Source organism: Desmodus rotundus, chromosome 4, assembly GCF_022682495.2.
Source record: "Desmodus rotundus isolate HL8 chromosome 4, HLdesRot8A.1, whole genome shotgun sequence".
In the NCBI taxonomy this organism is placed as follows: Eukaryota; Metazoa; Chordata; class Mammalia; order Chiroptera; family Phyllostomidae; genus Desmodus; species Desmodus rotundus.
In genome coordinates, this window is record NC_071390.1 from 28079507 (window position 1) to 28105382 (window position 25876).

General features: G+C 42.1%; 1 protein-coding gene across 1 annotated transcript; it reads right to left on the reverse strand.

The window, feature by feature from the left end:
- Positions 1–8816: 8816 nt before the first annotated feature.
- On the reverse strand, positions 8817–9251 carry LOC112307373 (large ribosomal subunit protein eL27-like). The gene has a single exon (XM_053922713.2). It carries the CDS (start codon positions 9249–9251, stop codon positions 8817–8819), a length of 435 nt encoding a protein of 144 aa, XP_053778688.2.
- Positions 9252–25876: the final 16625 nt, after the last annotated feature.

Below are 25876 nucleotides of genomic sequence, written 5' to 3' on the forward strand. Positions count from 1 at the left end.
AAATAATAGTTGTCCAGGATTCCCTATGGTTAAAAAGGAAAGTGAATGATTTCTTTAGCCTATTAAACACTCAGCTTAGAGACCACTGTGACTATTGTGTTTGTCATGAGGTAGGAATAGGAGAAAGGGGGAAGCTGAGGGGGACTGACATTTGTTTGAACTTTCATTTTGGGGTTTTGAGTTAGACAAAATTAGAACAGATCGAGGGAGAAAGATAAAAATCTGCTCAATGGTTCTGGGACTCAGCCTTCTACATTCATGGGTCAGTTTCATAAAACTTCAGAGCTGTGGTACCCCAAAGAGGCCAGTGAAACTGAGAGTACAGAAGGTGAGCCTGAGGTGGTTTCTTCATCTGACCGAAAGATAATTTTCTAGTTACAAAGGTGTAACTGAGATCAGATTTCTCTGAGACTGCTGATTGACAGAAATAAAGTAAAAAGAAGCGGTAACTGTTACCATCCATTCTCTCTGTGTCCAGCAGGGAGAAGAAAAGAGATCCCTACTCCAAAAGGAGTTAAGGAGGTTATAATTTCTCATTGCTTCAGTCAGATCCGTTTTAAAAAGCAGATGTTATTATAGCTAGCCATGGGCCACTAAGAAACCAGTCTCCCTCATCTCATCTGCAGAGGGCCAGAAAATCTGCCAGCAGATCCCAACTGGTCTAAGAGCAGTTACAAGATCAGGGCCAGTCCTGCTATCTCTGGCTGCCCAGAGAAGAAAGCCTACTATGTGCTGCCCTGCTTTACGAGGCTAAGAAGAATATTATGGCTTGCTGAGTGTGGTCAGATATTAAGGGGCTGGACTGCTCAGGCTCAAGTCATACATTGATCCTTGAAAGATACATCATTGAGTTCTGACTGGTGTGGTTCAGCTGGTTGGGAGTCATCCCACAAAGTGTAAGGTCCCTGGTTCAATTCCCTGTCAGGATACATGCCTGGGTTGTGGGTTTGGTCCCTGGTTGGGGTGCATACAAGAGGCAACCCATCAACGTTTCTTTCTTGCATCGATATTTTTTTCTCTCTCTCTTTCTCTCTCCTTTCCCTTCTCTCTAAAAATAAATAAGTAAAATGTTAAAATGTAAAAAGATACATCATTAAAAGCCAAGGATAATCTTATATTTCAGGTGTAGCATTTGCCCCTAAATTCAAATTGTTGCATTATCACCAAGTTACATTCGTCTGTGTCAACGAATTCAGGAAACAATGTGGAGACTGCCAAGGGAAATCCACTAAAAATGGCAGCTGTGTGGGCATCTCAGCCTGGAAAGGGACATGCGACCCAATCCTGGCCAATGGGACCCAGCTCGGGGGAGATGTCTGCAGCCGAGGTGCTAGGAAGAGTTTTCCTCCATGATCAAAAGGGAAGCTTGAAGATTTGGGCTAGGACGGCTTTGGGGGGGCTTTGAAAATAGTTGTCTAGAATGTGATGACCGAAAGCCTGTACAAGCTGAGTGCAACACAGCAGAAAAAGACTCCTAAGCCCCTGCCCAACCCTGGAATACACCGCCTTCAGACCATATTATGGAATATAGTAAATAATAAATGTAAGCCACATTTTACTAAGCAATCTGTAGTTATAGCCAAAAACATCCTAACTGATACACAGGCCAACAAGAAAAAGACAATTTGACAGAAAACGGAATAAAGGATACAAACAGAAAACTCCATAAGATAGCCAAAAAAAAAAAACCATCTTGAAAGGTGTTCAGCTTAACCAATAATAAAAGAAACACAAATAAATAAGGGGCTTTTTGCCCATTAGACTGATAAAATTTGGTAATACTACAGTTGATAAATGTTTAATGAAACAAGACTTCTCAGATGCTTGGGTAGATTGCAAGCTAGTACACTGGTATGCAGTTTAGCAATGTTCATCAAAATTTTAAATGTGCATACCCTTTAACCCCAAAATTCTAAAGAAATACTCACACATGACACAAAGATGTTTGCACGAGGATGTGCATACTGCACTGTTTGTTAAGCCAAAGAACAAAAAAGTCTAAAATAGTCAAGGTTCATCAATAAGGAATTGAGTAAATAAATTAGTTCGCTCTACTGTGAACATAGCTACAGTCATACAAAGTAAAGGGATAAATGTGCGCATAGTGACATTTGAATCTGTCCAAAACATACTGTTAAGGATAACATGCAAGTTTCAGAAGAGTAGTTTTGCATTCTATTTTCCAGTTTTTTAAAGTAAAATACTTGTATATGCACTGAAATAAATCTGGAATAGTATATAACAAAGAATTATCACTACAAGGTTGATATGAGGGCCTTTAGTTTTAAATTTTATACATTTCTGTGTTTAGGAGTATGTGTGTGCACATTTATAGCTTTTGCAATTACTTAAAAAAATTGATTTTAATCACATCAATCTACAGAAAGAGTTGATCTTCCCTTAGCATTCACAACTCTGCTAAGAGGTTTGTAGCCAAATGTCTTAACTTTCTTCCCAGATAACATGGAGCTCAAGGGGCTGGATCCAGTTTGGAAACAGTCTCTCCTGTTTAGGACTTGGGAGGTGAGACTGGCCCTGTGGCCATGAAGGGGGTTCTGAGAGACAGCATCCAGGGGCAAAAACTAAAGAGACAGCCGAAGAACTCAACCCAAGGGGCCAGGCAAGAGGCTAAATTCACTGGATATGAAACTCCGAACCAACTCAAACCCAGGTGGCACTGAATGGAAGGTGGCTGGTGGCTCTGAAGTGATTCTCTGAACAGCTGAAGCAGTGTGGCTCACAAGACATCTGCCACCTCAGTGACTAGAAAGGAGGAAGCAATGAAGATAGGAGGCCATCAGTGAATGACCCGAGTATAAAGAAGCAATAAAGCATTAGGCTTGTTTCAATTTCCTATTTTAAATACTTTCAGATTTTAAAAAAGAAAAAGAAAAAACATTTACCTTCTTTAAGTATACAGTTTTTTAGGTGTAACTTAATTTCTTTCCGGTCATAGGCCTGTGAAAATTTACATACTTCCTTAATGCAAATAATTTTTTAAAAGAGTGCCTCATTATATTCCATTCAGAGGGATTTTATAGAATCAAGCCCCATCCCTCTTCATTTGACATCTGATTTTGGTAAATGAGCATCATATCAGAGGTATGATGGTACCCCCAAACTTCTGAAGGACTGAGCTGGGAGGCAGTGCCCTTCACCATTTCTATCCCAGAAAGCTGTTTGTCCAAAGCCTCTGGGGCAGTCAGCCATTTCCCTGGGGCAGTAGAGCTGGGTGAGAAGTCCTTTTTAGGCAAGGCATTGAAAAGAGTTGGCTGAGCAGAATGAGAAAAAAAAAACAAAAACCTTGGTCAATGGGGCGGAGCCAGCCCTGGGGCAGAAGTATTACTTCACAGTTGCATTGGCTTCCTGTGGCTGCCAATAGAGGCACCATCTGGCTGCCAGCCCACCACAGAGAAGAGGGAACTCCAGAGAGAAGAAAATAGCCACGAGGCCCCAGAGGTGGAAGTGCAGCCTGAGAAACTTCAGCCAGGCTGGGACTACTCTGTCGCTCTGTAAAGTGTGGCTCACAGTGCCCCTTCAGGCTTTACAGTATTGAGATCCTTCCTATGGTGAGCACAGCAGGTTCCAAAAGCACTTTGCACATATTATTTAATTCATACCATTTATTCCGTATCATAAGGCTATGAAGCAGGTGTCATCACTTTCTCCATTAGCAGATGGGGAAAGTGAAGCTCAGAGGGGTGAAATAACTTGATCAAGGACATCCAACCAGGAAACAGAGGAGCCAGGATTCAAACCCCTTGTATGGCCGGTCAGCTCCAAAGGCCAGACTATAACAGCAGTGACTGGGGTTCTCAAGTGAAAATCAAGACAATGAGGTAAAGGTTAGTGCTGCCTCCCACAGACACTATGGATTGGAGCAATCTTGTCTCCTCTCTTGTAGGTAGTATTTAGCGTTTTCCGTCCTTGCACACAGCCAGGCAAACGACTGCAATTCTAAAAAGAGATAAATATAAAAACAAGAAGTGAAACACTGCAGACACCTGAAACCCAACCATTTCTGCAAGCTCGAGCTAGCGGAGCTGCCGCACAACAGAAATAGTTCTGTCCTGTTTAGATAGGCTTTGTTTTGCGACATGGCTGCATATGCAGTGAAGTGATATCAAGTCCTGAGGGTCCACTCCTTTGATGAGTTAAACACACAAAGGCCTACATTTTGATGTAATCTGATAGCATGTAGTTAAGTCCTAGACAAACTGCGACTGTGAGGAAGTGATAAACCCAACTTCCTGCACAAAGCTGCCTGAGATAACACTTTCCATGGACTGGAAGGAAAAAAAAAAAGAGACATGATTGCTACAGAATTTAAAAGGAACTATTCTGTTCTTAACAAATAACCCCCTCTTCATGTGGTCCCAGCAACAGCTAAGCAAATCTGATTGCAGTCAGCTGACTATGTGGTATAGTAATTCCACACATGACTTCATTCCGACTTTTATTCATGGATAAAATCAACCACTTGAGATTCAGTTGATTTTCTCTCTTAAGGATATTTTAGTTCAAAACTCAAAATCTCAGGTATCTTCTTGGCCAGGAGAACTTCCCCGAAGTTTACCAAGAACTCAGATTGAGAGAATTGAGGTTGCATTAACTGGCTCAATGGTGTTCCCACTGAGTCATTAAAGAGGTCGATTTGGTCTAAATAAACACACAGTGGAATAGTTGCCAACTCGCAGAAGGACCAATAGCGATTTTCACAACACCAAAACAGGGTCAAAGTGACAATTTCACTAAGTGTTCTCATAAGTTGTGTCATAATTAAACAACCAATAAGAGCTGACTGTGCTGGGAATTTTCTGTGAATGCATTCATTCATTCACTAATTTAGCAAATATTTATTGAGTGCCTACTATGTGCTAGGAAATACAATAGTGTAATACAATACAAAAGAAAAAGATAGCCCTGCTTTCTCTTTCCTGTCTAGTTCAGGAGGCGAGTACTGAAGTAAACATGCAAATATATGTAAATCAAAAATTATATGGGGTGCTTTTCATTCGGAGGCTCCCGGCAATCGATCCAGCCTTTTTCAAGTGAAGCTGGAGAACTTGTTGGTTTGAGATTCAATTAAGTTATTTAAAAAGGATAGCACCTCCTGAGCCAAGACAGTGCCTTTGCTGTTCTGATGGATTTCCACTTGGGGTTGATTGCACTCCTGCTACGTGGTAGCTTTCTGACCTGGGTGTAATTTCATTCTTCTTACCACAGATAAAAGCCTCAAGCTCTCTGGGCCTCCTCTTCCCTTCAGATGATGCCTGACGCCCTTGCATTTCCAACATTCTACATGTCCCAGACAAATCAAAAAGAGTTTAGAATCTCAGCACAAAATGGTTTTAACACCTGACTTTCTAGAATAGGAAGGAAGGAAGGAAGGAAGGAAGGAAGGAAGGAAGGAAGGAAGGAAGGAAGGAAGGAAGGAAGGAAGGAAGGAAGGGAGAGAGGGAGGGAGGGAGGGAGGGAGGGAGGGAGGGAGGGAGGGAGGGAGGGAGGGAGGGAAGGAAGGTCATTAGTGAACAAACTAAAGAAGGAAAAGAAGAAAAAAGCTATGCTTTTCAAATCTCTCTGCAGCCTTAATAGAAATATATTGGTCTTGAGTTGTGAATAAGTTATTGCTTAATTAACTATCCAAACACAGCCCAGTGGTGTATACCTAGGTGTCCTGTGCAGACTTGACTCTGGAGGTAGAGAATGTCTTGTGCATCAGCAGCTTTTGTTTAAGAAAGCAAATGTAGCTTCAAGAAAAAAATTGTTAGAGAAAAGTGATGATATTTTTTGTTTTAAATTTGAAATGCTTTATATTGCAAGGATTCTGTGAATTATTGACATTTATGAAAAGCACTTAGCCCAGAGCCTAGCACTTAGCAAGTGCTGGCTCAGTAAACTAGAATGCTAATTCATACTAAGGAGAACTAAGGTCCAGGCATCAGAAAACCTGAAATCTAGACCTCAGAATAGCTGGGATTTAAGCAAGTGTCTGCCTCTCTGAGTCACTTTTTAATTTGTAAGAGGAATGGATTGGATTGAATTAGGTGGCATATAGGGCTATTCCACCTAGCATTTTCCAAGTCCATTTCTAACATGTCAGTACCTCCAGGTTTGAATTGAGCACTAATGTCATTATAGTGAAAAGAATTTCTTTTTCACATCATATTGTAATGTGATTATACTACAATTATGTAACTTCACAGAACACTTCTTTTCCTTTCATAAATTTGTAGATTTTGGAGCACTGAAATTAAAGAGAAGTAGCCCTGGCTGGTGTGGCTCAGTGGTTTGAGTGAGGGCCTGTGAACCAAAGGGCCTAGGGCACATGCCTGGGTTGTGGGCCAGGTCCCCAGTTGGGGACAAGTAAGAGGCAACCACACATTGATGTTCCTCTCCCTCTCTTTCTCCTTCCCTTCCCCTCTCTAAAAATAAATAAATAAAATCTTTTAAAAAATTTAAAGAGAAGTATATGGGATTAACAATACCTAAAGGGTCAATTGTGGGGGCAAATTTTGAGCAAATAATTAAAATGTAAATCCTCTTTAAAAATGTCAAGTTAGGGAGTTTGGTCCTACTACGGAATTATGATATTTGGAGGACTATCAGAGTTTGCGCAAGCATTGCTGGCTCTTAATCCAATCACAAAGTCCACTGAAGATTCATTTCCTAAAGCTGGATGCAGCCACCCCTGGGAGACTATCACTTCTCTGAGGGCTTCTCTTCAAGGAAAATTGTTTTTACCTTCCCAAATTGAGTCAACACATCTGTTCCTACCTATCTTAAAAACTTCATCAACTCAACAATTGTCCAAAAGGAAGAGGGAAAAAAAAGCTATTGTGTGATGAAAATTTTTGGCAAATCTTATGAAAACACATTCTTAAAACATCTCTCATTTCTGAGAAACAAAGTAAAATGTATGAATTGTTTTTTTGTTTCATGACTAACAAAATGATTCATTGCTACAATGAGGTATTTTGACCATATCTCCATAAAACAAGTATGAACATTCAATTGAAAAAATAAAAATAACTCAATTAGAAAAATAAACTTTGACTACCTTCTTTCTAAAAGGCATTGAACTTGGCCTCAAAACACTAGGCAAGCTGTCATGTGCAATTCGAAGCTATTTGGGTGTTAGTTGTAGCTTCCAGGCACTGGGAAGTTTCTCTACAACAACTAATCTGTGCCGTCCTGTGCGGTAGCTACTGGCCAAGGTGGCAGCTGAGCACTTGAAATGTGTTCAGTCAAACTGAGATGGGCTGCAAGTATAACGTACACACTGGATTTACAAGATTTAGAACAAAAAGAGGATGTGAGGTGTCTCAATAATTTTATATTGCTTAGATAGTGAAATAATACTATTTTTTAAATATTGGGTTAAAATATATTATTGAATTAAATCTATCTGTTTCTTTTCACTTTTTTTAATGTGGCTGTTAGAAAATCTAAATCACATATATAACTTGCATTTGTGATTCCCATTATATTTCTTTGGGGCACAGCTGGCTCAGACTCTTGGTTTATTGTTTATTGTAAGGCTTAGAATCCACCTAAGAATCTTTTTGTCAGAAACACCATACTTTATTTATTTATTTATTTATTTATTTATTTATTTATTTAGAAAATTTTTTATTGTAGCTCTGACTGGCATGGCTCAATTGGTTGAGCGATCCCAAAAAGCAAAACGTTGCTGGTTCAATTCCCAGTCAGAACACATGCCTGTGTTGAGGGTTCAGGTCCCATTCAGGGCCTGTGCAAGAGGCGACCAATCGACGTTTCTCTCACACATGGATGTTTCTCTACATCTCTTTCTCCCTCCCTTCCCCTCTCTCCAAAAACTAAATAAAGTCTTTAAAAATTTTGTTATTGTAGTTTTTCCTAGTTTTATTTTTTAAAAGATTCTGCCTAGTGTTGTAACTAGAAATAAACTTCTCAAAAGTACATCTGGAGGGATGAGTACTTATTTAAATGAAAAGATGTTTGTGTTCAATTCAATGGAGAAAAAAAGGTTAAAAAAATGGTATATAATGAAAAAATGCTCATCCTCACATTTAAGGAATACAATTAAGACAAAATACAGCGAAGTCTTAAAAGTTTTAGAATACCCACTGCTGATGCTGGTGAGGAGAAGCAGGCATTTTCATATCTGTGGGAGTACAAATTGGTACAGGCTCTTTGGAGGGCAACTTAGCAATAGCTATCAAAATTTAAAATGTACATACCCTTTGATACAGGATTTGTATTTCAGGGAATTTACCCAACAGTTATACTAGAACATTTATGCAAAGATGTGTCACAAAGATTTTGTAATAGCAAAAGACTGCAAATGATCTAAAGTTTCATAAATACAGAAATGGCTAAAAGATGTGATATATTCACATATTGAAATACTATGCAGCCAAGAAAAATGATGGTGGTGGTGATGATGATGATGAGATGATGGTGGTGGTCTCAACAGTAGTAGCAGCAATAGTAGTAGTAGTAAGAATTATAATATTAAAAAATTATAAATGAAAAGCACAGCACAGAAATTACATATTTACTCAGAAGAATTATCTGAGATTATGTTTTCTGCCATCAGATAAAATGAAAGTTTAAAATAATCATTGAGTTGAATTATAGGGAAAAAATTATATTTTTATTGATCATCTAAATGTTGGGGACTAAATATTTATACTTGCTACATTTGTGTTTATAAGGGTCTTTCTGGAATCAGGATAGATTAAAGAGAGATAAAACTATGAAGAATTTATGTAAGGGCCTGGCACACAGTAAATTCTCAATAAATGTTTGTTACTGTCATTATTATTTATTTATTTTGGATGTTTAATGACTGAAATAAAAAAAAGATCTAAACCCACAGATTCCAGAGGAACCAACCATTTGTTCTTACCAGTCTTGTATCTCTCTTCACACTTGACCTTGACCTCACATTGGGCCTTACATTTAGGAGCAGGGTCTCTGAAGAGGTCCTTGCTGATTCCAGTTTTGTTTAAGGGAGTATCCACAGAGTACCTTGTGGGCATGAGGTGATTGTAGTTACAGACTTTCATAAAAGACTTGACCTTTGGCCTCTTGGTAGTCTTCTTCTTGCCCACAGCAGTTACTGTCAGTTCCAGCCACCAAAGCAGGACTGTAAGATCATCTGAGATGCCATCATCAATGTTCTTCATGATGACCACTTTGCATCCAGACCAGCATCTGGCCAGGACCAGGACCACCTTCCCGGGTTTCATGAATTTGCACATTTCAACAGTAGCCATGTGGGCCTACAGCTGAAAGGTTATTGTCCTTATTAATCATGGTAATTCAAGTTAAAAGAGGTAAACTAAGCCAAGAAAGTGTAGCAATAGGAATAAAGGGGAAAAGAGCCATACAATAGCTATGGAAGAGGTAGAATTCTGAGGTCTTGGTGACTGAAAGGCGGTGGGAGATGGTAAGCTAGAGCCAGCCTCCAGGATAGTTTTCAGGGTGGGCTGGAAGAGCCAGATGGTTGATGGAGCGCATCTCTGACACAGGAAACTCAGAAGAATGAGTGGTTTTGAGGAAAAGATAAATTCAGTTTGGGACACTATGAACTTAACAAGACCTGTGAATCTCCAAATATGTCCACTGGGTAAATGGATCCATCCCTCCATAATTCAATAGGAGAGGACTGGGTTAGAGCAGTAATTTTCAGGGTTTTCATCTCACAGCACACATAAACTAATTACTAAAATCCTGTGCTACATCAAAAAAAAATATATATATATATATGTACGTATTTGCTGATCTTACCAAAAAAGGAATAATTTTGATTCATTCACACTGGACAACTATTGTTGTGTTGGCTGTTGTCACTATTTTATTAGACAATCTAAGAGAAAAGATGTCAGTGAGCCTGACTAAATAGTCAGGTATTGCATGTTTTAAAAATTCTTGCAGCACACCGGTTGAAAATCGCTGGGTTAGAGAAATGCCTTGGTGTATCCACCCTCACTGTAGAGGTGCTGTGGTTGGTATGGATTTGGATGGAACTTCTCACAGAGAGCTAAGGATGAGACCAAGGGAACACAATGCTTAGAGGTGTTATGGGTTGAAATGTGTCCTCCCCTGAATTCATATATTGACTTCCTAAACCTCCAGCACCTCTGAATATGACTTTATTTGGAACTAGTATCATTACAGATGTAATCATTTAAGATGATATGACTGGTGTCCTTACAGATGGTGGAAATTTGGACGCAGAGGTATGCACACAGGGAGATCTCCACAAGACAATAAAGGCAGAGATCAGGGTGATGCTTTCACAAGCCAAGGAACCAAACTTGGTGACACCTTGAGCTTCAACTTCATGTCCCCAGAACCATGAGACAGTAGATTTCCACTGTGGAAGCCCCCTAGTTTGTAGTACTTTGTTATGACAACCTTAGAGAATAAATACAGAAGGTAAACAGAATAAAAAGCCTCCAAAGAACACCAATGTGGTGAGGTCCAAGAAGGGAGGAAAATAGCATCACCAAAACAAGAAAGGAAATAATGTCAAAGGGAGGTCATGGCAACAAAATCAAATGTTCGCAAGATGTTACGAAGGGGGACAGAAAAGGGCTCCCAGAGAAAGCTGGTCGGAAAAGAACACAGGAGTGCTGAGCAAAGCAAAGGCAAGAGACCCTGTGTCTCCAGAGAGAGAGGCGCAGGGAGACTCTGACGCCTGTCCATCTCCTATGAGCCCACTGGACTTCCAGCACTGCATTCCATGAGGTTTTCATATTTTTTCAGTAACTCTCCTCTGTATTTGCACTAAGTGGGTAAGGAGTTCAGTCATTTTATTTAAACAATCTCTGAGATACTCCACTCCAGCCTTCGACCTGGTCTCCCTGCCTCCAGCATCTGTCCTCTCCAGTGGACCCCACATGGGAAACCAGAGGAGCTTTCTTCAACTGCTGCTTTATCATGTCACCCTCTCCTCCACATACACACACATCTTAGCTGAGTCCCCATGCCTACAGGTAGAGTCCCTGACCCTGGCTTTCACTGCTATCCACAATCTGGCTCCAACCCACCTTTGCAGGACTCCCCTGCGAATACCTCATCTCTAGATAAACTGAAAATCCTGAAACTCCCCCAATCTGTCTTGTTTTTAGCCTTCAAATCTTTTGTTGAGTCTTTCTCACTACCTGAAAGCCCATTCCTCCCCTCTTCTACCTCATTTTATTCTGGCTATCTAACAAAGATGTTCTCAAATGCTTCTCCATGAAGCAGTCTCTGATCCTCTCAAGTGGTATAGTGTCTCTTTCCCCTGAAGGCCTCCTTTATGGCACTGGTAGGACACAAGTCCTTTTCTATCTACACTGTAATTACCTATGTACATGGCTCATCACCTCTACCAAGTCATGAGCTTCCTGAGAAAGATAACAAGGTTATTCATCTTTATATCAACTTGGTCCTAAAGTCCCTTGTCTTTCCCCTCTGTGCTCTCTCCTTATACAATCTCAAGGTCTATAACTTCATTCAGCATCTAAACGCTGGTGCCTGCAGCGCAGACTTCTCTGTGTCAAGCCTCTACCCATGCTTGCCTATGTGACATACCACATGAATGTCTCGTTTCCTCACACTCAATATGTTCAGTGGAAACTCATCATAGTGCTCCCCACCCAACACAAGCCTCCTATAAGTTTCCTTTCTTTGTAAATGCTACCACCACCACTGCCCCCACCCCTTCCCCAACCCAGCCAACCAGCCACCCAATCTGCAAGCCCGAATCTAGGAGTCTTTCTTGCACTCTCCAACCCCACAACCTCTGTGTCTAATCCATGTCCAGGACTTACTGATTTTATCTTCTAAATCATATTCAAATTTCACAACTTGCTTCCATCTCCACAGCCACCCTCAAATTCAAATTATCATCCTCTCTCACCTTGCCTTCTATCTGGGACCTAACCAGGCTCCCCACATCACTTCTAGCCTCACATCTCCTATGCATTCTACCAATCCCTTGCACTCTTACTTATTCTTACATAGTCTTCTGATTTCCTAGTTCTTAGTTACGTCTGGACTGGCCATATGCATATTCTACATTTTTAGAACTAGCTAAGGTGTGCATGCATGTGGAGGAGAGGGTGGCATGATAAGGCACTGATTGAAAAAGACTTTTCTGGTTTCCTATGTGGGATGCCTTGGAGAGGACAGATACTGGAAGCAGGGAAACTAGGAAAGAATGGCATTTGGATTTTTTAACTCAACTATGCCCAGGTCATTCTTTAACATTTAGGATATACAATGACTTTCCATTGTTCTTAGGATAAAGACCCAAACCCTTAACATAAACTGACTCCAAGTCCCTGCATCATCTGGCCCATTTACCTCTCCAGCCTAATTTTGCACTTGTCTTTATTCTCAGTATTTCAGTCACAGGTGCCTACTTTTAGTTCCTCAAAAGTGCTCTGCTCTCTGCAGCTTTGGGGCCTTTATAAATGCTGTTTCTTCTTCTCGCTCCGTCTACCACCTTTGCCTAATACATTCCTGGTCATCCTTCTAGTCTCAGCTCAGGACTTAGCTCCTCAGACTAGATCTGTTTTTTCATTTTCATGTTCATGTTCTTCCCTGTATTTCTTTCCATTACATTTATATTGTTTTATAATTATGTATTTCTATGATTATTTGAAGGCAGAAATCATGCCTGTTTTGCTCATCATTTTCTCTCTAGCACATGGATAGTATAGAAGCTGCTTGACAAAATTTGTTTAAAAAGGGAAAAGGAAGGAAGGAAGGAAGAAAAAAAGGAGGAAGGAAGGGAGGAAGGGAGGAAGAGAGGAAAGAAGGAGGAAGGAAGGTAGGGAAAAGACTCAAGCAATCACTGACAAAATCTGGATAGACCAAAGTTCAGCAAAATATATTTATGGCCTGATGCATTTGATTGCCAATATCTTCAAGATATGTGAAGTTTTCCTTGAAGCCTAGTATTTTCATGTTTCTTTTTTTAATTTTACATTTACGTCAGTTAGGACTTCACTTGGCTGAAAGTAACTGACCACAGCTTTAACCAAATAGAGGTTTTCTTTTTCTCTCCTAACAGAAGGTTGAGGTAGGGCTGAGGCAGCTGTTTAAGGCAGTCAGCCAGGTCCCCAGCTCCTTCTAGCTTCTTCTTCTCTTTTAAAATATTTTATTTATTTATCTTTAGAGAGAGGAGGAGGGAGAGAGAAAGGGAGAGGAACATCGACTGGTTGCCTCTGATATGCGCCCTAACCTGGGACTGAACCCTCAACCCAGGCATGTGCCTGGACCAAGAATCAAACAAGCAACTTTTCGCTTTGCAGGATGACACCCAAGCAACTGAACCAGACCAGTCATGGCTCGTTCTGACCTCTTTCTATGCCACTCTTAGTGTCTGACTTACTTCCTCAGGTTCGAAAAGCTGGGCTGCTGCCACTCCAACATGGTATTCCTAACTTCAGGCAGAGAGAAGGAGGAGAGTAAAGGGCAAAATGCATGTGCCAATCGGACTCATCTCTTTTAATAAGGAAAACAATGGTTTTCCTGGAAGCCCCACACAGAAAACTTCTACCTGTAGCTTCTTGGTCAGACTTGAGCTGTGGCACTCCAGCTTCAAGGGAGTCTAGGAAGGTACATGCTCTTAAATGGGCACACTGCTGCCCGAACCACCATAGGAACTCTGCTAGTGCAAAGTAACAGCAGATTGGAGATCAGGAGGCCAGCCAGGAGTGTCTGCCACCATACTGCCACAAGCGACCAGATCAACTGGATTCCGAGGTTCTGAGTCAATCTCCGAAGCCTAGGTGGAAATGATCTATTTCATGTTGGAATTTTGAGCAGAGAGATTAGGGCTTTGCATGTATAGTGCTAAGCCATGTGGATGAAAAGTGAAAAATTACACCAAATACATGGTTGTTTTATCTTTATGGTACTAAATATATCTGCTTAAAAAAGGCATTGGGAAAAATCTTTCCTTCTCTTTTTTTATCCTCACCCGAGGATAGTTTTTTCATTGTGTTTATAGAAACAGGAAGGGGGAAAAGAGAGAGAGAGAGAAAGAGAGAACAATATGTGGCCTTCTCGTAAATGTCCCAAAAGAGGATAAAACCTGCAACTTGGGTACATGCCCTGGAATTGAACCTGTGACCCTTCACTGGGATGGCACTCCAACCAGCTGAGCCACACTCGCCAGGGCAGAATCTTTCCTTCTTGAAATATTATTCTTATCACTTGTATCCACTTAATTTTAAAAATCAACTTCAAAATTTGAGCCTGCAATTAAAGCATGCTGCGCTTAAGTGATGCTCTTTCAACCATGTGGTTTTATTCACATTTCATACAGGCATTTGGTATTTGTTCACCTACCAAAGGAGTAAGTGAGATTCTCCACACATCCATTACTTAAAAAATGTAGAATAAGCATGTAGCCAATTCAGCAGAATCTGAGAACTAGAAAATTAGAGGACAATGTAAGAATAATTAAGAATACAAGGGATTCACAGAGTGATTAAGCCCATTCGAGATGCAATTTAGAATGAGGGAAGCAGAGTGGTTTGTGGGGAGAAGTGTCCCCAATAAGAAAATGACAAGTTTGAGAACTCAGAGGCAAGGACAGATGAACTATAGAATATAAACATCAAAAACACAGCAAACAGGACATGCTACTATGTGGAGGAATTTGTTTTTCACTTAGTATCATTGCTTTTAATTCAACAAAGATTTATTGACCATCTAGGTACCAAACATTCTGGGAAAACCTGCTAGTTTTCCTTAACCTGCAGGGGAGAAGAAAAAATATTATTGCTAGGTGGAACTGTGGAGAACACATATGCTACTTCCTCAATTTAGAGATAAGGGCATCAGGGTCCAGAAAAATTGACTCCCCATTGTCATCAGTCAGTTAATAGAAAGCCATGGAAAGATCCAGGGTCTTCAGCGTCTTGAATGCATTGACCACCCAAACAGAACCCTCAAGACCTGAATGGAGCCCATCGCCTTGCCAGGGCAGCTCCTCACTTTCAGAGGGGAGGGGCTTCTCTTGTTGTTGTCGTCACTTTGCTTCTTTTTTCCAACTGACTTACCATGTGCAAAAGCATGCCATTCAAAAATTATCTCTGATTCTCATACTTGCCATATTATTTATTTTTTTTACCATCATCAAGCATGTATCAACTGAAAATTTTTCTCCATGAAGCCTCGGTGAACCTACCCAATGCTGATCATCCCACCGCTCCTTTCTCACCCATAGCTCTTCCTCTGTCTTCCCTCCCAACCCCCATTACCTCCATGTACATCCACCAGGTTCATGTGCATTTATTAATTAATGGCTTCAAGGTGCTCTGGTGTCATATCAGAGGCTATATTTCTCAACTACCTTTGTAAGCTCCAGGAAAACAAAGATGGTTCTTCTCAGGAGCTAAAGGTTGGGAATGAAAAGGACCAGGATTACCACTGGAACTCTACCGTTTACTATGTGGCCTCTGGAAAATTATTTAACATCATTGAATCTCGGGTGCTTTGTGCATATAAGGAAGAAACAATACCTTCTTTATAAAGGCGATGCAAGCATTTAATGAGATAATGCACACAGCACTGAATGGTATAAAGTTACACACTGGTATAAAATCAGGACTTCAATACATGTTTGTTATTACTTTTTCATTTGTTCCCATTCTCCCTTCTCTCCAAGAAATGCCTAACCTGTGGCATTGGTTATACCTGGGTTCACTATCTAGTTCTTCCACTGATCAGCTATGTAACCTTGAGCAATTCCCATTACCTTGCTGAGCCTCCTGGAACAACCTGGCCTGTGGGCCACACCCAGTATTTATGGAGTAAAATAGTTTCCTTATGAGTAACACAAGGATAATAAATCCCACCTCACCTGAATGTTATAGGAGTTAAATGAGATCATGTAAGCAAAGTACCTGCTATGTTCCCGTTCTTTAGCCTAATCAATGAACTGGTTATCTTGGAATGGGGTGGATTGATAGGGTGTTATATCAAGAATCTTTCATCCATGTGATGTTACTTATCTGTGTATCTTTTTTCCCCTCCATAGCTCTTGGGTGAAGGGGTCGTGGGGATACATAACAGCCGTCTTCTCCACCTCAGTTCTAGATCAACTGAGAAAGAAGACAATAAATAATCAAATAGGGGTGAAAATATCCCCTTTATGAAGCTGCTTCGGAGGTTGTGGCTTATATGGGGCCTCCACACCAAACACCAAATACAGGCAGAGTACATACTCTGAGCACTGGACCTCCAAAGGCTTCCCCACACCCTCCCGACTTGGAATACCTGCCCCTGGAGGAACAGATCAAAATGCATCACCTCTATCAGCTGAGTCCAGCCCAAGGAGGAACGAGAGAAAGAAGATAGGCCCTGCAGGCCCCTTTTCTCTTCTATCAGGTAACTCACTCAATCTCCCCAGAGGAGAGTGAAGGTGGGGCAGAAGTCAAGAGTGTCCTGGGAAAAAGCCCAGCCTTGGCAATAAAAAGTAGGCAAGAAGCATTCTAAGCATTTGCTGCCTAACAAGATCTATGCACAAAATAGATTGTATAATGAATAAAATAAACTAACTAACAAAATAGAAACAGACTCATAGATAGAGAACAGACTGACAGCTGTCAAAGGGGAGGGGTCTTGTGAGGCTGAGTGAAAAAGGTGAAGGGATTAAGCAAAAATAAAAAACGGCTTACAGTCACAGACATATATGTGTTTTATAAATGGTATGGTGATTATAAGAGGGAAAGGGGGAAAAGAGGGGTGAGGAAAGTAGAAGAGGATATGGGGGGGTCAGTGGTGATGGAAGGAGATTTGACTTGAGGTGGTGAACACACAACACAATATACAAATGATGTATTACAGAATTGTATATCTGAAACCTATATAATTTTATTAACTAACGTCACCCCAACAAATTCAATAAAAAAGAAAAACTGGATTGCATAAACATTCTTAATTTTCCCACAAGAATTTAGAGGGTACATCAAACGGTGGTTAAGAGCCCCACCTGGAGTCAGGCTGCCTGGTTTTGAATCCAGGCTCTACAACTGACCAGAACTCATACAACTCAACAACAAAGCAACAACAACCTGATTAAAAAATTAGCAGAGAGACTAAATAGATATCTTTCCAAAGAAGACATCCAAATGGGCAACAGGCACATGAAAAAAAAAAATGCTCAACCTCACTAATCATCAGGGAAATACAAATCAAAACCACAATGAGATATCACCTGTTAGAATGGTATAATCAAGAAGACAAGAGGAGTGTTGATGAAGATGTGGAGAGAAGGGAAGTCTTCTGCACTGTTTGTTGGAGTGTAAAATGATTGGACCACTATGGAAAACAGTATGGAGTTTCCTCAAAAAATTAAAAGTAGAATGATCATGTGATCCAGCAATTCCACTTGTGGGTATGTATCCAAAGGAAATGCAAACAGGGTATTTAGGAGGTATATGCACTCCCATGTTTTCTGCAGCATTATTCATCGTAGATACATAATGTGATATATATATTATATTACATAATATATATATAATGAAATACTATCCAGTCATACAAAGGAAAGAAATCCTGCCATTTGCAACACCATGGATACATGGGTGGATGGTCCTGGAGGACACTATGCTAAGTGAGGTAAGTCCGACAAAGACAAATACTGTATATCACTTATATGTGAAATTTAAACAAGCAGAAATCATGAAAACAATGTGTAGAATGGTGGCAACCAGGGGATGGGAGATGGGAGGATAGGAGAGAGACTGTTTAAGGGTACAGACTTGCAACTAGTAGATAAATAAGTCCTGGAGAGCTAATGCACATATAATGATTATAGACAACAATACTGTATTATAAACATCAAAACTGCTAAGAGACTAGATCTTAATTATTCTCACCACAAAAAAGAAATGGTAATTATGGGATCTGGGGGACATCGTATGCCATCTCCATGTGGGATGCTGGTGTCCCTGCCCTCGGGGAGCTTATAGTCTAGTTGGAGACAAACATTAAATATACAATGACACAAATAAATATATAACCACAAGTTAAGAAAATGCTCCAAAGAAAGTAATCTGTCTGTGCTGGGAGGATAGGGAAGGACTCTGTTTACAGGAGGAAGCCAGGAAGGCCATGTGAGGAGCTGGTGTGTAAACACCTGAAGGGCAAAGGAAGAGGAGAGTGTGCCTAGGTGAAGTGGCCACCATGGGCAAGCAAGTGTCCTGAGGTAGGATTGGAGGGAAGGCCAATGTGGCTGGAGCACTGTGCAAGGAAAAGTTGGCTCAACAGGAGATTGGAGAGTAGCGCAGGGTTTGGCGGACCTGTAAAGCTTTGGGCCTTGGTCCCCTGTACATTGGGAAGCCTCCAAAGGGAGTGACAAATGGAGTCATCCATTAAAAAATTTTACTCTGGACGCAAGGCACAGACTAAAGAGGCCATGTTTGTATGCGCATGGAATCTCTAGAAGAATACACAAGGAGTCAGCAGTAGTGGCTGCCTCTGGGGAAAGGAATTAGGAGATGCAATAAGAGGGGCTGGAGGGAGGTTTACTTTTCATTATACATGCTCTTCTGTATTGTTGAGGGATTTTCTACTAAAAAGAAGTCAAACAATCATTTTAAGAGAAAAATGTCTCCCATCCTCAAAGGAAAAACATCTGAATCACATATCATAGGCGTACCCATGGATGTGTGTACCCGAGCATACACACACAACATCGGGTTACACAGCACTAGGGCAGAGGACAGGCTGACGACAGATCTTAGCCTAAACCTGAGCTCTCCCAAGGACTGTTCGACCTCATCTTTCCGTGCCTTCCAGTGGTGCAGCCCTCCAGAAGGCTCAGCCCGGTGGTTTTCGGAGAGAATCCTGGAGTTTCGAGAGACTTTTAAGGCAGTGGCTCTTGGAGCACCACCCAGGAAGAGTGCCAGAAGGACGTGCTCAGGCACACACAGGTGACTGGCTCCTGGAGGGTTCTCTGGGGGGGTGTGGTGCAGGGTTTTTGAAGGTCCTCTCAGGAAGCCTTGCTCCAGGTTTGGGGAAGGCATTTACAGCAAGGTAGAGATGATGCCTCAGTCAGTGGGGAAGCAGGGGCTTGATCGATGCCCAGCTGTAGGAAGTGACATCCTGCTCCCTGCGAAGTGTGTGAAGCTTCTTAAAGCAGTCAGATGGCAGCTGATACAAGAGGGTCGATTGTGTTCACTTTGGCTTTCACTGTGGCCTCTCCTTTCCTCACTCCTTCCCATCGTATCCAACCAGTCATTTGATTACAATTCATTTGAAGCCGCCTTGGTGACCCGCAAGAGCACGGTTCAGAATACATAACAGTTATGTTATAGGATTGTCAGTTGTATTTTCATTCTTTCTTGTTTCTAATTTTTCTCCAGTAAACATGTTTACTTTTATCCTATAGAAGGCAGGCATGGGCAAATGCTTTTCAATGTTTGCATACAATTTTGCCACCAAGAGATTGAAAACTACAACTACCTCATTGTGTTTTTGTACCAGACGTACAAAATAAGCAAACAGGGTTTTTTAGGGATGGGTGTTGCCCAGGCTTTGGATCTCTGTCCATACTCCCTCCTCCCCGCATTCTTCAAATGCCAAAGTTTCAACTTATTTCTCGATTCTCCAGCCATACATTCACTGCCCCCACCCTTTCCCCCCAACACCTGCTAATTGGGGCACCCTCTTGAATCATATTCTTCAGTTCAGCTGCCTTTACAAATTAACTTTCTAAACTGGGAAAGCAATACTCCACACCGCTAAGCAGGGGCAGTTTCACTAAGACAGATGGAAACAAAGAAATGGGACCACATTCACTTGAAGATTTGCATAGGCCCAGATGCTGAAAGCTGGGGCCTCTAGAATTCAGCCAACTTGTTCTTACAACTCCTGAAAAGCCACCCCTCCTCTTGATCCCCAGCCTCACAAGGTGATCCTCCACCCTTTTAGGACTGCAGCTGTATAAATAGGGGCTGGGTGCCGGCTCCAGAGTCAGGCTGCCTGCATTCAAGTCCACAGGCTGCTGGTTCAGCTCTGAGGACTGGAGCAAAGAACATACTTCACTAAATCTCTATTTCCTCATCTGTGACATGGGGATAACACCTGAATTAAATCAGATGATGCGTGCGGCACCGAGTAAGTGTTTAATAGATGTGAGCTATTTTTAATTTCCGTAATTCTGCCACTTCTTCCTGCTGCTTCTCGCCCCATTTAAATTGCTATCGTTTCAGGGGTGTTCAACCTTTTGGCGTCTCTGGGCCACACTGGAAGAAGAAGAGCTGTCTTGGGACACGTAATCACACACAAAAAATCTCATGTTTTAAGTAAATTTATAATTTTGTGTTGGCCTCATTTATAGCCATCCCGGGCTGCATGCAGCCCATGGGCTGTGTGCTGGACGCCCTGGTACATGTTTATTTTGAATTAAAGAATATTTATTTTATCTCTGGATAACTTGGAGGATGTCATCTGGGTTGACTCTAAAGCGTCACAAACCTAAGGGAGAATGAATTCCCTGGTTCTAAAAGATAAATAAACGAATAAATAAGAGTTCCCTGGCTAACCAGCTAGCTGTTATTGAACTCTTGCTTAGGACGAGGTTCTGTGCCCGGAAGGAGGAGGAGGAAGAAAAGGAGGAGGAGCGGGAGGAGGAGAGAGCACAAACCAAAGGTCTCGGTGTAGAGAGAACGAATGAAGAAGCAGTCCCAATGAGAAGAGCCCCCCGGAAGAAATAAATGTTGAGATTTGTCTTCAATAATATGATGGAATGGGATCAGCAGAAAGTCATAATCAGTTATTTGAGATTTTAGAACTTTATATCTAGAAGAATGATTCTTAACTGAGGGTAGTTTTGTCTCCCCCCGGGGACATTGGGCAATGTCTGAAGATCTTTGTAATGGCCACAGATGGATGAAGGGACGGCTATTGGCATCTACTGAGTAGAGGCTAACCATCCTACAATACACACGACAGCTTCCCACAACAAAGAATTGTCCAACCCAAAATGTCAACAGTGGCAAGGCTGAGAAGCCCTGATCTAAATTTTCACGTTTTCAGAGAAATGCATACTTGTCTCCCTCTGCTTTTCAAAGATGAGTGTTCACTGAAGTTATTATTAGTGTTTTCAAATATTTTTATTCCTGAGAATAAGACAGTGTTTTCAGATACAGCTAACAACAGCACCTTCCTTTTCTTTCACATTTCTGGGGATCATCCTCACTTACCTTAGGACTTCACCCTAAAAACACTTTCCACATTTCAAGAAAGGAATCAAAATGCAGGAAAGCAGTAGCCACATGTGTTAACGATTATGCGATATGGCAATAAAGCCCCAAGCCCAGTAGCCTTCTCATCAGCTTCTTTAGATAAGTTAAAACACTTCACCAGAATAGGCCGCTGTCCCAGCAGATTAAACTAAAAGAGCCTGTAATGCACTACAAAAAAACTTATCAACGTGATTAATCAGAAAGAGTTTCACTGGCTGTTTGTTAATGCATTTCACCAATCAAACAACTGAGGAATGTGGCTGCTGGCTGTTGACCCCGTAACCCAACACCACTGTGCTGTGTTAAATTGATAAATTAGTTTAAAAGAATGTTTACCTCCCTTTACTGTATGACTCTGCTTGGCTTCCTTTCAGAAGAGGATGAGCCTGGCCTCCAAGAGTCTAGTATGTAAAGCAAAGAAAGACTCACACAAAGAACCTGAACTCACCATGAATGTATTGCCCAATACTCAGGAGGACACGGCCACTTTAAAGCCCCTTGAGCGCTAAAGGCCATATCCCTTCTTAGAAGCTGCCCCTGGTATCCAGTAAGGGAGAAAAACAAAGGTCTCCCCAGGAAGCCAGGAGCCTCTCAGGTGGAAACACTAGAACTCGCCCTCCAACCACACTCCTTTTCCAAGCTACTTGACTTTGGTGGCTAAATCAGGCCTGAGATGTACCATGCACACACAAATGACATTCCAGACAATCGACCATAACTGACCAGGAATTTAAGTAAACCAATCACTTGTTGGCATTTGCAAGAGCCAGTGAATCCATGTTACAAGGGCTAAGGGGGTGGCTTAAGAGCTTAGAGTTTGAAAGTAGGTGGCACTGGGGTCAGACTTAATGTCTCAATGGCTAACAATGGTTGCTGCTACTTCTGGAGCACTTATTATAGCCCTTGTGCAAGGCACATTCCCTTCATTGAATCATTTAATCCTTGCAACAGTCTGTGAGGCCAGTATGACTATACTTCCTCGATTCACAGAGATTCACAGATGAGGAAACGGAGGCTGCAAGAGGCCACACTGTCAACCTGCCTTGGAATTACTTGGAGGCAGGGGTTGGGAAGACTGCTCCCTGGGCAAAATTTGCCTCTGTGCAGACTCGAATAAGTGGGGGGAAAGGCAAAGTACAAAAGCCCAAGAGACTTGTAGAGTAACCCTGAGAGAGAGAAGACGCTCAAAGCTCACAGGGAGGGGGTGGCTCGGGCACCTGACTTGAGGCCAGGAGAGAATAAGGTAGTCTGACTAGGAGACAATCTGCAAGGGTCCAGAACTCCAGAGTGTGAGATGTAACTACCTGTGGTATAAAGGATTATTGCAAAAATAAATGCCTAGAAGATAAAAATAAATAAAAATACTTTGAACAACAGGAAAAGGATTATTGTAGGCATTCACAGTAAAGCACTGAAAGAAAAGGGTACTAGATTTTCAGTTCCAGATTGGTTGTTAGAATTTAAATCAAGGGGGAAAAACTGAATTTCGTGCTGATGTGTTGTTAAAGTGGCTACTTCCTTCTTTTAAACAAACAGAAACGAGTCTTAGACTGAGATTCTTACTAGGGAATTCAGCTAGAATGCAGGAATATTGTTTTGTTTTCCATTGTATTAACTTTTTATAATTATCTTCCATTGATGGGAGGTAACACTCGTCTCCCCCTTATGGTAATGATTTCAAGTTCTCTTTAAATATGATTCTATTCTGTAAGTGATTTCTTATAAAGGAAACTGGTTAAATGATATAAAAATCTCTCTCAATAAACTATTTTGTTTACAGAAAGGCAACTCATCATTTCTTTTTTCATCCAAGTAGTTGACAGCAACACCTGCGCTCACACACGCACAGAGATGCCTGAAGTGAGCAGTTGTTTGGGCATCATCCTGAGTTGCTCTGTGCAGGAAGAGAACATCACGACGTGGAGCCAGGGCTGACCTTTCCCCTGCCAAGGGGGAACAGCTTTGTGCCTGATGCGGTTTCGGGGTAGTGTGACACATTCGTACTCCAGTAAAATATCCTCACCAGCCTCTTCACTCACAGGCCCGAGTCTGACACGCCTGCCATTTGGATTATGAGTAGAAGCAGGAGTTGAAATTAAGTCACTCCAGGGGTTCACACCTCAGGTCCAACTGGTCTCACAATGCAGTGGGCAACCCTAGGAAAAGTAAGCTCTTGAAGAAAGGATGTGGATGGCTAAAGAACTTGAGAGAGAGGGTGGGGGAATCTCAAAGGGAAGAGGGGGTTCAGTCACTCTGCTGGAGGGCTACTAAAGGCCATTTTGCCTGCTTCCCCATTTTGATCAGGGTCATGCCAGTGGAGATGAACGTGAACTGGTCAGCTGGCATCAGCTTGTTGCTGCTGTTGAGTATTTCAAAAGTACAGGAAATTGAAGAAATATTCTAACAGCCATTTATGTATTCATCATCCAGACTGAATGAATATTAACATTTTTTTAACCTAATTCCATGGGCCATCTTTGTAAAAAGTGTTGGAAATGTGATCCCTCAGGGGGTCAGGGTAAATCATCTAGTGAACAAGGCCTTCGGCGTCGCCCAGGACAACCCTACACTACAGATGGGGAGAAAGAAGGCCAGGAGTGGTCAAGTGACTTGCCAAGGTCAGGCACACACATGGAGCCATGCCTAAACCCACGTGTCCTGACTGCCACCCAGAGCCCCTTCCATTCCACCAGCAGCCACAGTTGTCCAGCTGTTTGCCGTACCTCCCTCTGTCTTTTCAAAACCCCCAGGCCCCAAAATCTAGCTACTCCTTCTTTTTCTTTTTCTTTTTCTTTTTCTTTTTCTAAGTCAGAATAAGATTTACTGAACTCCTCCGAGAGAGACTCTTTGGAAAAGTGCTAGTTCCCGACCACCAGTTGGAGAGCCTTCATACTTTTTTACAAGTGTGAACACTAATCATGACAGTAACACTTACTAAATGCTTACCCTGTGCAAGCCCTCTGCCAGGTGCTCTGTGGTTATTGCCTATTTAGCTTTCACACTGATACTCCAGGGTTGTCACCACAAGTCCCATTTTAGAGATGAAATAGCCGAGGCTTCCAGATGTTAAGAATCACCCACCGCACCGTTAGAAGAAGCTGGGATACCACATACTGCTGACGCCAGTGAAGGATGGGTGGAGCTAATGTGCTTCACCAATTAGGCTCCTCTAATCTGGGCTATCTCCCCATGGCCTAAACCAACAGGCTCCCCAAGCCCTGCTGTGTGCAAGAACCCCCTGGGGAGTTTGTTAAAAATAAGATGCTCAGGCCCACTGTTCACCTACCGAATCAGAGTGCTGCAGTCAACAGCCTGCAAATCTGTCTTAAAACAAGCTCCCCAAGTGCTGCTGGTGTACAATGGGCTTGGGAACCTCTGTTAAAGGCTGTTGACTTTTCTGGCTGGCTGGAGCCAAAGAGTCTAGGCTGCAAGACCTCCTGCCCTTCTCGCCCCTTCACAGTGGACTGCTTATGTAGTTCCACGAGAGCAAGGGCACTGTGTTGGGGCAAGGGTCCTGACAGGCGCTCGGTTGCTTCACAAAGTTCAGACATTGGGCCCTCCTGCCACTTGCCTGCTACCCAAAGGGAGAGTTGTTACATGCAAGCAGAGGCCCGGTGGCCAGGAGAGGAGGGGACACGTTGTCATTGTCAGTTGCCCCCCACTCTCCTTTCTGAGGAGTCACTCAGGTGAAACGTCCGTCAGGCAGAGCTGTCCTCCTGCAGGGAGAGAGCGGGTCCTTCCCCATGTGTCCATCAACCGTTCTAGTGAGTTGGCATCCTGCAGAGCCTGGGGTCAGGAAGTCCCCAACAGCTTGGTCAATATTATTGAATTGGCTTTACAGTACCCCAGGGAAGGCAGAGGTACAGAAGGACTTAGCCAGCCCAGTCACTTGATGGATAAGAAACTGAGGCTCAGAGAGGGAAACAGAGGAGAGGTATTTGGATTTGGATTTCTATATGAAAAAACTCAAGCTCAAAGAGATGTTGGGAGGCTTACCCTGATTCAAATAGTGTTAAGCAGGCAAAGAGGTTTTTAGCTATCCAGAACAATGGCCCCTGGGTGTACCAAATTATCTGTCTGCACTCTGTCAGAGCATCTCTTTCACTGTCTGTCTCTCTGGTACCCATTGATTAGACAAGTTTGAAAAATAAGACACCTGTGTCAGTGGGTACACAATTACTTGGAAATTTATTCTTAAAACCATTACACATGGCCCTGGCTGGGTGGTTTAGTTGGTTGGAGCGTCGTCCTGCACACAAAAAATTTGTGGGTTTGATTCCTGGTCAGGGCACAAACCTAGGTTGCCAGTTCAATCCCTGGTCAGGGTGTGCCCGGGAGGCAACCAATTGATGTTTCTCTCACATCGATGTCTCTCTTTCTCTCCCTTCCTCTCTCTCTCTCCCTCCCTTCCTCTCTCTAAAACCAATAAACATGTCCTTGGGTGATATATTTTTTTAAATGTTAAAATCATTACACATATTGCCTACGCTTTTTTCTTCCATAAATCTCACGCCCACATCCAGGAACAGAACTGAAGAGGACACTGTTGGGTCCAAGCACAGGGATCCTCGCCGAAACCTGGACCTTCTCATTCATTTCTCCTTCCATAATCTTATCTGATTTTT